Source organism: Pseudopodoces humilis, chromosome 6 (assembly GCF_049639895.1).
Source record: "Pseudopodoces humilis isolate 2021_Gansu_Grassland_sample_001 chromosome 6, ASM4963989v1, whole genome shotgun sequence".
NCBI classification, from domain to species: Eukaryota; Metazoa; Chordata; class Aves; order Passeriformes; family Paridae; genus Pseudopodoces; species Pseudopodoces humilis.
This window is the reverse complement of record NC_142205.1, coordinates 13,107,610-13,124,168: the sequence shown is the minus strand read 5'-3', so window position 1 is coordinate 13,124,168 and position 16,559 is coordinate 13,107,610. Positions and strand designations below refer to the sequence as shown.

At 36.4% G+C, this 16,559-nt stretch overlaps 1 protein-coding gene across 2 annotated transcripts in view; it reads left to right on the top strand.

The window, feature by feature from the left end:
- SLC2A9 (solute carrier family 2 member 9) overlaps positions 1–16,559 on the top strand; it is a 90,033-nt gene that overhangs the window by 47,742 nt on the left and 25,732 nt on the right. For both annotated transcript variants that reach the window (XM_005517839.3, XM_014263253.2), the window contains 3 exons: positions 133–243; positions 8,315–8,416; positions 10,926–11,001. In XM_005517839.3, the coding sequence (XP_005517896.2) occupies positions 133–243; positions 8,315–8,416; positions 10,926–11,001 (289 nt within the window). The remainder of the gene's footprint in view (positions 1–132; positions 244–8,314; positions 8,417–10,925; positions 11,002–16,559) is intronic.

Below are 16,559 nucleotides of genomic sequence, written 5' to 3'. Positions count from 1 at the left end.
CCCTCAGTGATTTGGGAGTGCTCAGAGTTTTAACACGTCTCACCTTGAGCAGATTAAATGGTTTACCTAATATCAATATATTGTAGTTCAACCTATAATGATTAATAACTCATTTTATTCTCTCTGATACAGATCTGGTACTACACAAACAACATCTTTAGTGAATCTGGGATCAATCACGAGACAATCCCTTATGTTACACTAAGTACTGGTGCTGTTGAGACTCTGGCTGCTGTATTTTCTGTAAGTATGGTTATAAAAATCCATTAGCATGCTTGATATTTAAATATTATTAGATTTCATTTTCTTACACAGCTTAAAATATAGAAAGAATAGTATGTTCATTAAGTGTAATGGTTGATAATGCAATTCAAAATATTATTTCTAATTTTAATCCTAAAATAAACTTTTTTCTTGGAATATTTTTAAGGTGCTCTTTAATTTTAGACCCATAAAACGAACAGAAAAAGTTAGTATGTCCTGCAGAGCTTTGTATGCATGAAGAGAAAGAGGGCAGAAAGAGCAAGGGCCAAAGTATACTAAGTGATAACTCATAAATTATTTCACCCGGTTGAACCACCTTACCTGGTAGCAGTTTATTCACATCTCACAGTCCTCTCGTGTGCCTGCTGGGCAGCAGCAGTGCAGCTGGGAGAAGGCTCAGGCACAGCTCAGCTGCAGGTGTTGTGTGCCTGGCAGAAACAGCCACCCAGGCAGGTGGAACAGCAAAGGCAGCCTGCCAGAACAAGGGGCTCCCACATGGTGCTCAATTCTGCTGCCTTACTCAGGACAAACAGGCATCCTTTCCTAATACATCAGCTCCAGAGCAGGTCCTTTGCTCTGAATGTAGAGGAAGATGTTAGTAGTAAAACTCATCCATGCACATTTTTCTCTCTCCTAATTCAAAATGGAAAACATGACTAGGGAAAAAAATACACAAAATGAGCAAACTAAAACTCCAAGTTTTTGTAGGTGATAACATAACTAATTGCTAAAGGAAATACATTTATGATTGAACTGCAATACATAAGAAGTAATGAGACAAGTCTTTGGAATGGAAAGTTGCAAACAAGCAAGTAGTCTTTCTTTGTTTGAATTTTTACTTCGTATATTTTATACCAACACTATTTGAACAATACTGAGCACAGCAGCAAGCATTTTTAAATGTCACAAGAATGCTTTTGAAAAAAGAGTCCTTTTCATTGGCAGAGTAACTGATTGTGACCTACAAAATGTTAAACTAAATCCAGCTATCAGGTATGTTTCTTTTAGCCTAGGACATAAGGACTCTATAGGGTCACAAATTTCTTCTGTTGCTTGTGAATTTCCACAAATCTGGTTTTGGTTAAATTTATTTTTTTTAAAAAAATTAAACAGACTGGTTTTATGATTCATTTTAATAGGTAGAAACAGAGAAATATGAAAGTGTCTACCTCTTATTTCTTTTTTCTGATACTGCACACATGCTTCTTTGATTAAGATATATGGAAAAATAATAATGATACTTCTACCACTGATTTAAGTGAAGAATACCCCTCTTTTATGTGAAAACAGATGATAATTACATGGAGATGATTCCATGATATTAAAGCCATTCTATAAATAAGGTCTGTTATCTTTTCAATTCTTTCTGTGCTGTCAGTTTGTGGGGCTTATTCAGAGCACAGTCTTCATACATAATGAGGTGGATGGGTGAGATTTGGCTCCTGGTATGTGCAGTAACTTTTTGTACTCAAGAGGAGATTTTTTTAATATTTCTTCTGTTAATACTACCTGCTGTGCCTCTGGAAATGCTGATGTACCAGTATCTCTGTTCTCTTACAATTTCTCAGTTCAAGACACACTGCTTTTAGTCTTAATTTTGTTTCCTTAATCTTCATAGATGTTTCATTGTTGTTGTTTAAAGGAACAACAACATGAATTTAGTTTTTCAGTTAAAGTTTTTGCACCTTATTTATTCGAGTAATTTCCCATCAAGTTTTCATGCCTAGCACTGAGGACAGGGGATTCCTTCCACTCCCAACCTCTCCCAGAGTCTCCTTTCGATATTTTTTAAAAAATCTTTCACAGCCTTAAATGTTAAGCCAGGTGCATGTCTTTTGTACTACTCAGGGAAAAAAACAGAAGAAAACAAGAAGAGAACTTAATTTTCCTGGTATTTTTTAATATGTTGTGTTTGCTAGCAGGTATCAGATTTTACTCACAATAAACTCCAGGATTTCAGTAGAGGTAATCAGTTATACAGGTATAGTTTCTGTCCTCTTAAATAAAATGGCAATTGGAAATGTCCACTAGAAATCATGTACTGTCTGTGATCATTATGAATAAATAAGGTTTCATGAGACTGAGCCTCAGGAGTATTGATGAGACCCTCATGAATGCCAAAGAAAAACAGTGAAATAGAGATGTTTCATGGAGAAGCAAAGTAATATTTAGGAGATAAAATACTGAAATTGTGAAAATTTTTGAAAGTCTCCCTTTAATGCATCTCTTGGGAGCAGCAGCACAATAGTAATAATGTTGATGTGGTCCATGAGGAAATACAATTAATATTCCATCATTTTCATTGCTCTGCATTGCCTCACATCATTTGTAGCATGCTTTGCCTACAGCTTCATAGCTCTTCCTCTCCAGCAAAAGCCATATCAACAAGACATTGAAAGATGAAACACGCATCATAATTTTCCTTTTATTCACATAATTTGGCTGCAACTTCCTCTTACACCAACACTTCCTAATTTACTCCATGAAATATGTGTGTTGTAGTGTTGCACACCTGATGCCCTGGCTTCTCTCTGGGGAGACAATAAAAACTTTCTGTAAATTTTTTTTTTTTGGTCAATGGGAGAGAATTCCACCCATTGCACTTAACACAGATTTGATTTAGAGGACTGGTTAGACAATTACTTTTTAATGGGGTTCCCATTAATTACAGTTTGTTTCTGAAGTTTTGTATCTTTTGGAATGAAATGCTGAATAGATTTACTACTCATAGACATGTTGCAGAAGTTACCTAACCTGATGCAATTCTTTGAAGCTGGATAGAATATACCTAAATTATTCCTGTGTTTATTAGAAATCTGTTCTATAACTTCTAGGTAAGGACATACCATAAACTTAGCTATTCTTCAGCAAGATTGATTACTGCTGCTATTTTCTAATTTTCAGTCATTCAGGTTAATTTTAGTTGTTGTCTTACTCTTAGTGGGCAAAGAGAACAATTTTCCAGTGCCTTTCTTTAGGACAGCAGCAGGGTGCAGAGAAAGGGAGACAGAAGTAAATGTCTGAAAAGATTCCTTCCCTCCTCCATGTAGCCAGCATAGAATAAAAGGGAATGTTATTCAAATTAAGCATCCCACATCCAGTTTTGCCATCTGTGGCACTACATTTGGTTTTCTTATAATGTTCACAGAAAGTCTAGATGTGGCTATATTGAGAAGACTGTGCCCTAAGTATTTCCCATAGGATGATGCATGAAGGTGTTACTAAAAGCCTGTGACAGAGACAAGCTGTGTGAAGCCTGGAATGAGTTAAAATACATTGCAGTACTAGACCATAAAAGAATGTAGGAAATCCTTTGCAGTAACACACAGAAGTCAGGGGAGCCAGCCTTCTTTAGCAAGATGATTTTAATCTGCTTTAGGATGTCATAAGAAAGAGTTCTTAGACTCATTCTTTGTTCCTTTTACTGTCAATAAATCTCAGTACAGAAGGAAATATTCCCTGCTCAAGGCACAGCACATCTTAAATAAAGGCTATTCTAGACATTTCCATAGGTGTTCTTGTCTCCAACACATTTTCTTCATGGTTTCTACAGGAAGATGCAAGATGTCTCCACTGAAACTCTGGGTCCACTATGGTCAGAAGAGAAAGAAATACGTTCCAGTAACAGCCAGTCTTAACAAGTGAAAAAAAAATGGGGTGACAAATACTAGAATCTCGAGGGTTCCTACAAAATTATGTTAGAATCTGATTTTTAGTAAAACTTTTAATGCAGTCCCATGTGACATTGTTCACACTAAGTCAGAATAAGCATTCACATACCTATAATTCCCAGTAGCATGTAAGCAGAGAGGGCAAGAATGGGGCAAACATGGCATTTCCCCCTCTTTCTCCCCTCACCCTGACAAGCTCCTTGTTGCTCAAGGATTACCAGAATTTGAAGGTAGTATCTTGGTCTGTAGCAGGCCAGTGAGACAGCAGCAGAAAAGAGATTGGGTAAGCAGCATCTCAGATCATGGAGTTTGTCAAAGGCCAGAGGCATTTGGGTATATGTTCTCTGCAGGGTAGACTGCAGAGAGAGTGTGTTAATGCACACTGCCTTAGCCCAAATATGATCAACAGGATTGCTTTTAGGTGAAGACATTATGCCTTTTTAATTGTTTTAATACACATTGATTTTTGAATAGATGAGGACAGCACGTGTTGAAGTGACCATGTGGTGCCTTCCAGAAGAAAGTGTCTCATCATGAAGTTCTGCCTTACAACACCTCTCCTAAGACCCAAGGTGTACATGGTTAAAGGCTGCATTTATGTAGTACAAATTCTTTTGTAGGATATATTCAGAAATTGAAAGTTTTAAAGATGTATCTCCTGCTACTGAGGATTAAAAGCATTGGGATTGAGTCAATCTTTTATCAATCTATTCAGGACAATCTGCATCGGACCACTCAAATGCCATCATTAGAAAATAAAACATCAACCACAAAGTTGTCACAGATCAAGATTGAGATCTAGTCTGGCTTTTATAGCACAAACATGATAGCTTAATGCTTTTAACAACTAAATAATCACTAGAAGGAGTTTCGCCTCAGAAATATCTACAGTTTACTGAAGGGACAGAATAGGAATAAGGAAATGAATGTTCTTGTGCTGCCCTAAGGGCTGTTGCCAAGCACTGCTGAGGCAAGAGTGGCTGGCTAAGTCCTTGCATGGGCTAAGTCTTGGCTATACTGGTCTTGGCAGGTATCAAATATGGAGAGCACCTTTAGTGAATAGAAAATTTCACTGCTAAGTGAAGCTGATTAAGGGTGCCTTACTGCTAAATAATTCAGACTGAGCTTAGAAATGTAGCAGTAAATTCCATGCTTTACTGAGAGTAATCTTTAGGCAGGTACCGAAGTTGTATATGATCTTATCCTGCCATGGCTTTAATACAGATACAGGCAAATTGATGTGAGAGCCTTGCAGAGAGAGATTTATTTAAGGCTTGTGCTTTTGTGGTCAAAGTTGATGCTAGGCCTCTAAATTCCAATTTTGGTACTTAAGTACAATAGCCCCATTTTTTGTTTTAAAATGAATAATTCATGCATTAGACTAATGGATATACATCAAAATATGAATCAAAACCCCCAATTTATAATTCTTATTGTGCTGTTCCTCACCTTTGCAAGATACTACACATTGTTTTATAACAATATATAAATGATATAAATTAGGTTATCCATTTTAATCCTGATATTTAAAATGGAAATAAAAAAGTGTTAGCATGCCATGTAAAGTCTGAATCTAGTCATGGAGTCTTACTCAGACCTTTATCCAAAATGCATGAGAAAGAAAGTGTGGGTATTCTTGACATTAACTTATAGAGCAAACTTCTTCACAGGGCTGAGACATCAAAGAAATCTGATAGGGTTTGCTTAGTATAATTTAGGGCCAGGATATAAGTAGGGAATATTATGCAGCGACATCCTGTTTGGACTGCAGGACTTGCTTGCACATTCATTTTATCCAAGGAAGCTTGTCTGATCTATTTCAATACACTCTGCTTTCATTATGTCAGCCCTGGTATCTGCAGCTGACTCAAGTGAAAATGTTGACATTTGGTTCTTTAACTTTATTCATAAATGTTTCCTGACAGACAGAAGTAAGTTGTGTGAACTGTTAATGTAGTTTGTATATCAGTTGCCTTTTTATCACAAAACGTTTGTGTTGAGAGAATTTTGGTTGCAATATTTTTTACACATTTTCAGTAATTTCAGCTGTGTTAACCATCATGACTGGGTATAGATTTCTACAAATGCATGTTTATGATCACACAGAAACAAGTATCAGCCTACACAGCCTGGCACATAACTCAGGTGTTATCACAAAAAATAATTGTTCTTGTGTTGTCTGTAGTTGAGCATGTACTGGATTTCTTGTTATTTAATTTATTCTACCGTACAGTATATTTTGACCTGCTATGGATCTTCAATAGGTAACAGTTACCAGTGTGTAGCAGTGCAGCATTCAGAACTATAAATACTTGGAAACTGGTGAATCATCTTCCCCTTCTTATGAGTCATAAGCATCTCAGTGGGTTTTGCAAGTGAACAAGTTATGGATTTGTATAATCATAACTAAAACTTTAAGTTGTTGTCTGTTTACAACTTCAAAACAAGCATTGATTTCACCAGGGAAACCTGCTGTTATGGAAGACCGAATCCAAACTCTCCTTCCTTACTGGAGTTTGTTTTGCTCTGAGTTTCACAAGTGAAAACTATATATCACATTTTTTCCCATGTTTTGTATGGGAGGCATACGTGAACTTTTTCCCTCTAAGAGAAGCATCACCTCTGCCTGATCTTGTTTTAATACAAAGGCCCCCAGCTGTGTAACACCAAGATTGCTTGATCATGACCATCAATCCAGCACTGAAAAAAATAAGATAAATTGCACAGTATGTCAAATTACATGTGCAGCATTTATTGCTGAACATATAATCCACTACAAATTACATGTGAAACATCTGTTGCAGAAGTCTCTTGCAGAAGTTGCAGAAGATTGGTCTTACAGACCTATCAAATAATTTTTGAGCCCTCAAAGCCATTAAAGTTGTCTCTTGGTCCAGTGTCTATGTGGTCATATGTCTTTACAAGACGGATTCATTTATCATAATGGGAAATAGCTGCCATCTTGTAGAGGTTTTGACAGTGAAACAGCTGCAGTTATGGAACATTTGGACCTCATAAGATCTTCCTAATATCAGTGCAAGTCTTTTTAAAATTCCATAATTCTGTTATAGAAGGTATGGAAACTGTCCAAATTAGTATATTTCACCATTTAAAGAAATAAAGAATGCAAAATCTTACCACAGCATTTCTTTCAGTGATCTGCAGCATCACAGAGCATATCTCTGGTGGCAAAGTTCAGCTCAGGGTGCAACATCAACATGTGTTTAGGACAGACAAGAATGTCCTAAAATCTACTGGTGAACCCCAGACTGAGGGAGAAGCATTTACCTCTCAAGGCATTTCATCCATGGGTGTCTCTGTACTTTGATTTAACACATTTTATCTAGATGCTCGCAGTGGAGTGATGTGTGTTGTTTCCCAGAATTAAGGGTATTAGTCCAGATTTCATTTTAGTCACCCATTTTATTTTTTCCTCAAAGGATGTACAGAAGTCTCCACTAAATAATGATATGGCAAACAGTTGTGTGATTCTGACTTTAACTTATTTCAAGTGATACATTTTAATCTCCATAAAATTATTCTGTTTTTCTCATAAGAAAGCCAAGCATAATTAGTAATTTTATTAGTTACCAATATAAAAAGTACATCAGCTGTTATGACAAAATACATATTAGCCTATTTTAATGAGTCAGACCCAGCAGAGTTTCAAGTTACAGCTTTTTAAGAAATTCTTCATTGTGTTTTTCTCTAGCAGATAAGTATTCAGATTTTGTGATTTATATTCAGATGTTAAATACAAATTCAAAATGGGTGTAACTGCACAAGTATCAGTGTTAAAATCTCTTGTCTGAGCAAAGTTTTCTGCTGCATGGATTTCTTTTGTTTGGATATTCTAATTACAGTAATTATCAAAAAAAAAAGACTAAATACTTAGTCTATATTTGAGAAAAAAAAGTTAAAATAAATTTTGGTTTAATTAAGATACATTTTATGCTAAAAATATTTAAATGTCAAATTTTAAGTATTTTAAGCTTAAATTCAGAGAGATGTTGAAATTGAGAAACAGTCAAAATGCAAAAGCAAGAGACTAATTCACTTCAACATACTGACAATTAAAAATTGCATATTGTAAGAACATTGCCATAGAAATTTAATGCATATTTATAAGCCATTCAAACAATGAACAATTTTTTCAGTGGTCTCAGATAACAATACCAGGCTGACTTGTTTTTTCAAACATGTTAAATTTTGTCAACATAATTGTGAGCACAATTATGAATGTTGTAGCTTATGAATAGTGTACAATCAACCCTCATGGTTGTAGTTTTGATCTTCCTATTTACTAGGAGAACATATTTCATGGTCCAAGTTATTCAGTGTTTTCTCAGGAAAGGCAAATGCCACTTTTTGTTTTCCAGGGTTTAGTTATTGAGCGGCTTGGACGCAGGCCTCTCCTCATTGGAGGTTTTGGGTTGATGATCGTCTTCTTCGCAGTACTCACTGTCTCCCTGACTCTGCAGGTAACACTAGGGCCACTGCACATTTTTACTTTCTTTTACCTATTTCAAACATGCTTGATATTGGTTTATTTCTACATTCCTGCATAAGCCAATCCTCTTAATCAGTTTGGCATAAGGAATGAAAGGCCTCTTTTACTAATTTATGAATCTGTTTGCTTAAAACTTTTGCATTAAAAAGCAACAGAATCTTTCTCACATTCTCACATTCAGACTCTTTAATTCAAAGATTTATGCATATCATGAACTCTTATGAAGACAATTTTACCAACAGTTGAATAAACAGTATACCCATATTCTGTGGGTGTATCTTTGTTTGTAGTTCACTCTCTCTGAGATTTCTCTCATGCTTTATATGTCATTCCTATTTTAGGTTTGGAATTTTTTGTTAGTGAAAAATTTCCACATTTGATTTTTCTTTCAAGTAACTTTTCTGGTATTTCTATAAGCAATATAAAGACTTATCCTTTGGAGAATATTTGGCCTTAGAAAAAAGATAGGAATAGACATTTTAGCAGGGCCTGCTGTGATACAAGGGGTAATAATTTAGGAATAACCAGGGTCAATTTGGGTTAGATATAAGGAAGAAGTGTTTTGCAATGAGGGAGGTGAAGTGTTGGAACAGGTTGTCAAGAGATATGGTTGATGCCCCATCTCTGGAAACATCCAAGACTAGGTGGGACAGGGCCCTGAACAAACTGATTTAGTTGAAGATGTCTCTGCTCATTGCAGGTGGATTGGAACTAGATGAGCTTTAAAGGTCTCTTTCAATCAATATATTTTTATAATTCTAAGTTATCAGATGCTATTAGCACTCAATTCCCCAGGTATTTCAAATTATCAGAGAATTTATTAAACCAGTTTTAACTCTGGCCCTGAGTAATTTTCCTTGTTTGGCTTCATCTATGTAATAACATGGTTTGTTTATGTTCCTAAGGACTTTAGAGAAGCAAAACTGACTTGCAATGGCATGGGTTTGGGTGGTGTTTCATCAAGGCGTTTTCCTGCTGGTTTTGATTCATGTGTGGTGCCATTAATCTGACTTCCAGATCTTGTTTCTTCTTTGAAGGGAGTCAATATGTCAGGCTGACTGGTAGGTCTGTGCCATGCCACTGCTGTTTTATTTGATTTACCTGTATGTACATCACAATAAATCTTTAGTTCACACACCTGCCAGGGCAGCTGTAAGACAGCTCTCCTCCTGAAGAGAGAAGTTATTACATATTTTGTACACCAAGTGAAAAATTCCCTTCTGGATCTTTTAAAGCCAGGTTGGGGTTGTGAAGATCTTCAGCTGTTTTAAATCCCTGAAGTCTGAATGCCTTTCAGTTTTACCTCCTTTCAAAAGGGTCTCAATGTATTAAGTATTAGAGATTTGCTTTGAACAAAGGATCATGGTACAAATAGGCTTAATCTCAGAGGAAATTTATATCTATTCCATATTTGCACCTTCTTGTTCTCAGAGACCTTGGATTTGCTTCCAGACAAGAACCCTAGATTGTGTAATTTTCATAGATCCACAACCCTTTTGGTTAATGTTAATGTCCAGGAAACCATGGTTTCCATATAACTAAGGAAATAACCCAGACTAGAAGAGAAAAATCATCAGAAAATGGGGGCCTTTCCTTAACACTGAAAAAAAATTGATCTACTTTCAATTAGAAGAACTACTTTCTTTAGCAAGAATATTTTTACAGTCCCACTCAAGGTGCTGATAGTACACTTACATGTATATTAACAAACTTTTCAAAAATTGAAAAATTCAAATAAAAATATTATTTACATTTTGCTGTGGTAAAACTCCACCTGTGGGACAGAGAAAGAAACAGGCATCCATGGATTTTTCTCATCTATTAGTATTAGAATCAAGCATTCACAAAGATGATTAAGAAACAGAGTCCTGCAAACTCCACAGGAATTGCCCTCGTATTTCATATTCCTGACATTTAGAGGTCTCAGTAGAGAAAAATCTACTTAGAAGTAGAGGAAAGATAATATATATGGCCTTCCTTGTCTGCAAAATCAGATTACAGCTGAAAAGTCCTAGACTGTAGCTTTCCCATGCTTTGCCAAGGTTCAGATACCTGGTTCTCCTACCAAATGTCAGCCTGCTGTGCATTCAGCCAAGCCTTTGACTGGTGAACGTCGAGCCTCCAGAGCCATTCTAGATGCTCTTTTTAAACATGACTGAAATACCTGAGGTGGAGGGAGGTGCTGAATGTCTTCAGTCTTCCAGGCTGGCCTGAACTTTAGCACAAGCTGTGATTTTTTAGAGTTCTGACTCTGTGGTACATAGCTTGTCTAGTGTTTCTCTACAGGGATTTCACAGTGACCAAGGCCTTTAAATACAAATCATCAAATAAGGTTCTACAGAAATGCTGTGATTTTCTAAAGTAACCCCAGACTGAATTCTGAAATATATCAAGAATCATGGAAAACACTGTCTGTGAGGTTTTAAAAATATTTCTGATGTGTACAATATGTTTGAAATCAATGTCTTTTATCTACCCAGAGCTCTGTGCATTGGCTTCCTTACCTCAGTATATTTTGTATCCTTGCAATCATTGCATCATTCTGCATTGGACCAGGTATGTCTATATCTATTTTTTCATGTTTCTTTGTACATCTAAGGACAGGTATTTTTGCACTGGCATTATGTTAGCAAATCACTTGTACAGAACTTCACTTTGGCAGCAAGCCAGAAAGTAAGACTTTTGTTCTCTTGAGCTTTTGGAGCTTTTTTTTTAATGCACTATTTGTTGCCTCTTTTTCTTTGTAAGGAGTTTTACATTAAACATTAATCAGCTGTTTATACATCTTCACCACTGAAGTGGTCTAATTGATTGATTGTGGTTTATTTGGGGAAGAGTTGCTGATGTTTGATGTGACTCTAATGAAATGCTGCTCTGTAATTCTGTGGATCCTCTTTTGAAAAGCTGAGAAAAAAATACACTGCTTTAGAGAAAAATGGGGAGAAGACCAAGGTATTTCTTTTACTCTTATTTCTGGGAAAAGGATTTGTGACTAATTTCTGTCCAAAAAACTGTGAAAATACTGAAAAAAAATAGCAGTGCCTTTGTCCTTCTGTAAGGACAAATCTCAGTTCAGCTAAGTCCACTGTACTGCTGACATATGTTTCTTAGATTGAGATGGGGGAGTGGGTGTTAAACAATTCTGTGGAATACAACTTTTCTTGAATTTTAAATACCTTAGGAATGTCAAATGTTGACTTGAAACTTCTTTAAAACTTCCCTTCTCGTGTTTTATGTGGCTCAGAGGTTTAAGTGCAGCTGCATGTTATGTCTATGCATGCTATGCATGCTATGGGTTTTTTTTTTTTAAATCTCTGTTGAAACAAACTGATTACAGATACATTCCACCAGTTTTTAGAACTTGCAGATCAAAATGTTCTTACATGTTATATTTCCAGCATATGAAGATTAACCCTCTGCTTTTCTTCTTCACCTCACCAGTCTTCAAAATGGATTCTAGTGTTCTTCATTTGGATTATTTCTCTTTACTGATGTTATTCAGGATTTGTGTTGTACTTCACAATCTCTTTGAAACAAAGTGTCTGCAGATACATCCAGGACAAGCAGCTAGTGTTAGAAATTACTTGCTTTTTTTCTACAGCAATTCATTAAAATTCAAGCTTTGGTTGTGTTTTTTACTGTGTTCAGTGTTGTTAAAGCCAAAGAACATTAATAGTGTACCAGTAGATACCTAGTTGGCCTCTCTGCTTTTCCTCTGTGTGTTCAGACATTTCTCATATCTGACAATAGTGGGAATATGCAGGTAGCACTTAACATTGAATTGCTTTTAATGAAAATCTCAGTATCTGACTCTTCAGCTGTTGAGAAGAATCATATTCTTATATCTCTGCAAATGAATAGTAATATTTTAGCTGACTTTGATGGGGGCTGACTTAGCTTCAATTAAACTTCTCTGTTCTGTCTAGAGGTGCTTAGGAAATCTGAACTACTTTTCTACCTTTTAGCTGGACACCTTCCATTATTAGCAAAGTTTTAAGATGATTGAATAAGAAGAGAGCATATATATTTTTTTCTGAACACAGAAATTATTACCAAGAAGTCCATTGTATCCATTGCTTTTTGTATCACAAGGCATAACTCAATAATTGAGTGAAATTACTTTGTCAAGTTTTGTCCCCCTTTCCTTATCCAGGAAAGAAAGCCATCAATAGCCTGTGACAAGTCCATTGGAGAGTCACCATGTCAGTGTCAGGAGACCTGTGAGAAGGGACTGGGTGAACTGGACTTGTCCAGCCTGAGAAGAGACAGCTTTGGGGACCTAAGAGCCATGCCACTACCTGTGAGAAGGGTGTTGCAGAGCCAGTCTCCTGTTGCTGCATGATGAGGTGCTTGAGAGGCAGAATGCAGGTGTTAAAACAAGAAAGATGCAGAGAGACTGTAAGGAAAAGCTTTTTGCTTCCAGGCAGTCAAGCAGGCTACCAAGGATACTGAGCCCCTAATTACTACACAAAGATAAAAACTGAATAGATTGTACTACTGTTTTTCTCCATTGCAGTGATTGTAGGGAAGTGTCCAGAGCAAAAAAAAAACCAGGGAAAGTAGGTGATACATTTTTAGAGAACCAGTGCAATTTTTTTTCAACTTAGGGTCTTTCTGCAGCATAGCTTCTAACTCTTTCATAGTCTCCCATGGATTTGTTAAACCTCTGTCTGAAACAGCAGAATTTTAGTATTCTTTGGCAAAGAAAACTACATCCCTATTACCTTTAATGCACACATCCTTCGTTAGTCTTTGTGTGGTACCCTCTAGGCCTTGAAGAAACAGAGCAATTGATCCTCTTCCTCCTTTTCAATTTCCTTGTGATCTTGTCAGCTTTCACCTTATCAACACAGATTTTTCTGGAATGAAAAGCTATTTCTTATTGCCAACTTTTCAGTGATATTTTATGACACCCCTTTAACAGAAAAATTTCACACTTTGGTGTTCTTTTCTAGCACTCTGGTGGTTTAATGGGACAAGGTTGAAGTTCAAGAATAACTTTCCCACCTTTCTGGTAGTAAAAATGGTTTTCCCCAAGAAAATTAAGATATATTCTTTATATTTTTTATACTTTTAGCCTTTTGTAGAAGTTTTGCCATTCATTTGTATTGGTTAAACAAGGGCTATTGTAAAGTAATCCTCAGTATCTCAGTTCCTCCTGTAGTTACACTACAAAAACAATTTGTAATGATTCCATTGGTACAAAACTTAAGCTAGGACAAATTAATTTATGTCACTGAGCTATTGGTACTTGTTAAAGATAACAAATTACATGAAGAATTGAATTTATAAAAATACTGCTTTAAGTCTCTAGAGCATGAAATTGACTTCAAAAGTACAGTATTTTCTCTCTTGTTAGAACATCTAATATCTTCTTCATAGCTTAGATGTTGTGTAACCATTTTCTGACAGCATATACATGGGTCCCATCTGCTCCTTTTCACTGAGGATCAGCTGTTACTATAAACTGTGGAGGGTGTTTATTTGTTTCATTTTTCTGAACTCGGCTTTTCAGCTTGCAGATATCTTTGAGGACTGAAACAGTAATGCTAGCAACAGGTATGCTCAGGCATGTGTGTGTTTGGTGCATCATCATTTTTGTCAAAAGCCAAACAGCAGAAAGCTTTCACTTTCTAAAAATTAAAGGGGCCCTTATGCTTGATACAGTCAATCTGTGATCTGAAAGAAAATAATTTATTTTCTATAGACTAGGGAGCCCTGCTGGTCCAGACAGTTGTTTCATTGTGCCTATTTGATAATAATATGCAAGTTAAGATATTTGATGGACCTGAAATAAACATAGGGTACATTTCAAATGAAGAATTGTCATCCTGCAGACAGTAAACTGAAAAAAAAAATGAGGGGATTGGTTCTGACTCCTAAGGAGACAAAAGGCAATAAGCTGAAAATCAGCTGAGAAAACAAATCAAATAATCTCAAACCAAAGAATTTCAAGATCTGAAGAGAGCATTTGTGCTGTTCAGGTTATACATCATGAGAGAATGCATTGATTTAATGATTTAATGCCTTTCCAGAATGGGTAAATAATGTGCAGCTTCTTGGAAATTTGGATCATGATAGACAGGTTTAGGTACATGTGAAATGTCTTCCTTCTTTGACTTAATATTAATAGTTAATATTTAAGAAAAGAGGAAAACTAGGACTTATTTTCTCAGTTAAACCTGTGTGGCTGCCTCTTCATGGACTGAACATTCATGTTCAACTGTGCCTGCAGAATCCATTTTTTTCAGGAAAGATGGTCTGAAATCTGACTTAAATAGAAAAAAGAGAAGCTTCTGCTTATTTTTAGCTATTTTCTTGAATTCCCCATTCACCTATTGTACCTTTACAACAGTTGCTGCTCCAGCAAGTGATTTTTGAGTTTTCTGGGACAATTGAAAAATGTGCATTGTAGTTTTAAAAAACCTGCTGCAGATTTTCCACTTTTACCCCCCAGCCAAAGATTTAAAAAAACCCCAACAACTGAGCACCCAAAAACCGACACAGAATGTGTTCCATCCATTTTCCTGATTTGTCTGCAGGGATGTTGACCCCACTTGTCAGTGGGTCTGTCATGCATTTTCAGATGAGGGGCTTGCAGGTTTTGGTTTTGAAGTTTTTCCAACTCACATCCTCTGAACCAGAGAATGGCTTTTCTGCCATCTGTCAAGATGTGTCAGATAGTGGAACATGTGGAGAAAAAAAACTGATCAACTGATCAATTGGGGGTTACAGAAACATTGGCATGAACTTCTGGATAACCTTCCTAAATGTAACAAAAAGACAGTCAAGACCTTGAGAACTTGGAAATCTGGCATAAAGCATTTCCATGCATTATCTTTGTATGAAGTGATTTATTGGTATTTCTTCCTTAGAGGCATATTCTGTTTAAGTGTAACCCCTTTCTATCCAGCTTTGTTAAGTAGAGAAGGCACTGCTGCAGAGAAGGGACAGGAAACCATGGTGGCCATGGTGAGGTATGATGCCTGTCTTTAACTAAATGGAAGGATGGGAGGAGGTGGCAGGAGGTGGACAGTTTTGATAAAATACCTTGCTTTGAAACAATCTTCTTTTACCACCTTCTTTCAGAAACTGAGTAAGTATTGTTGCTTTGAAATCTCTGCAAATTTGCTGGCTCTGGAAACATGGTGCACTGGGGCACTGGACTTCTTTTACCACTGGAAATAAGTAAAAATAATCCCAGACCCTAATTGTGGCAGTAAGATCTGTAAAAAGTGTTTGTGTAGCACAAGTGTGTCACCCACCTTTTCACCACTGCATCTGGGAGGGAGATCAACCACAAATGGGCACAGGAAGCCATGTGGTAAAATTCCTTCTTCCTTAGAATTCCTTGGAGTCCTTTGGAAAGAAAAAAATCATGTTTTATTACAACAAACAATAATACTCATGCAAGTTCCAAAAATCTGAGGAGTTGATTTTATATCCATTACCTGATCATGATAACTCAAGCCATCCTTGTACTGGAAACTTGTGTTATTTTGATGGCACTTGAAGCTTGAGATTACTGATTTTGTTGAAATCTTTTGCATTTTGCCCATTTCTAAGAATGGGACATTTAAGCCTGCATGACCAGGAGAGAAAACGAGGCTTAGAAACTCAGAACAGGGTGAGGATTTAAAGATGTCTGAAAAATGCCTGTTAGCTAAGGAAAAATATAAGAATAATATCTCTAAGTATCACATGGAAGACTTCCACATAGTTGATTATATATTATCTAAGTAAATTGAAAGATTGCTTTATATGAACACTCACTATGCACATTCTTTCACATGTTTTCTTAAAGACCTAATACATCATATTGTCATGCATTGTCTCACTGTATTGTAATGTGAAAAATGCTCATTGTGCTGTCAGGCATCGTGTCATCATTTATGAGATGACTTAGAGCTGAGTATCGGAGCACAAAACTGCTCAGGCAGCAGTTAGCAAAGAAGGGCTGCAAAGAAGGGCCACTGTGAAGGTGAAGAAAATAGACTTATATATGAAAAGATCCAGAATAACTTCATAGTGTCTCACAGAAAAGGCTGAGACTTAAATACTGCCTGAAACAACTGAGGATTGTATTTGAACCAGACGATCTAATATGATCCTGG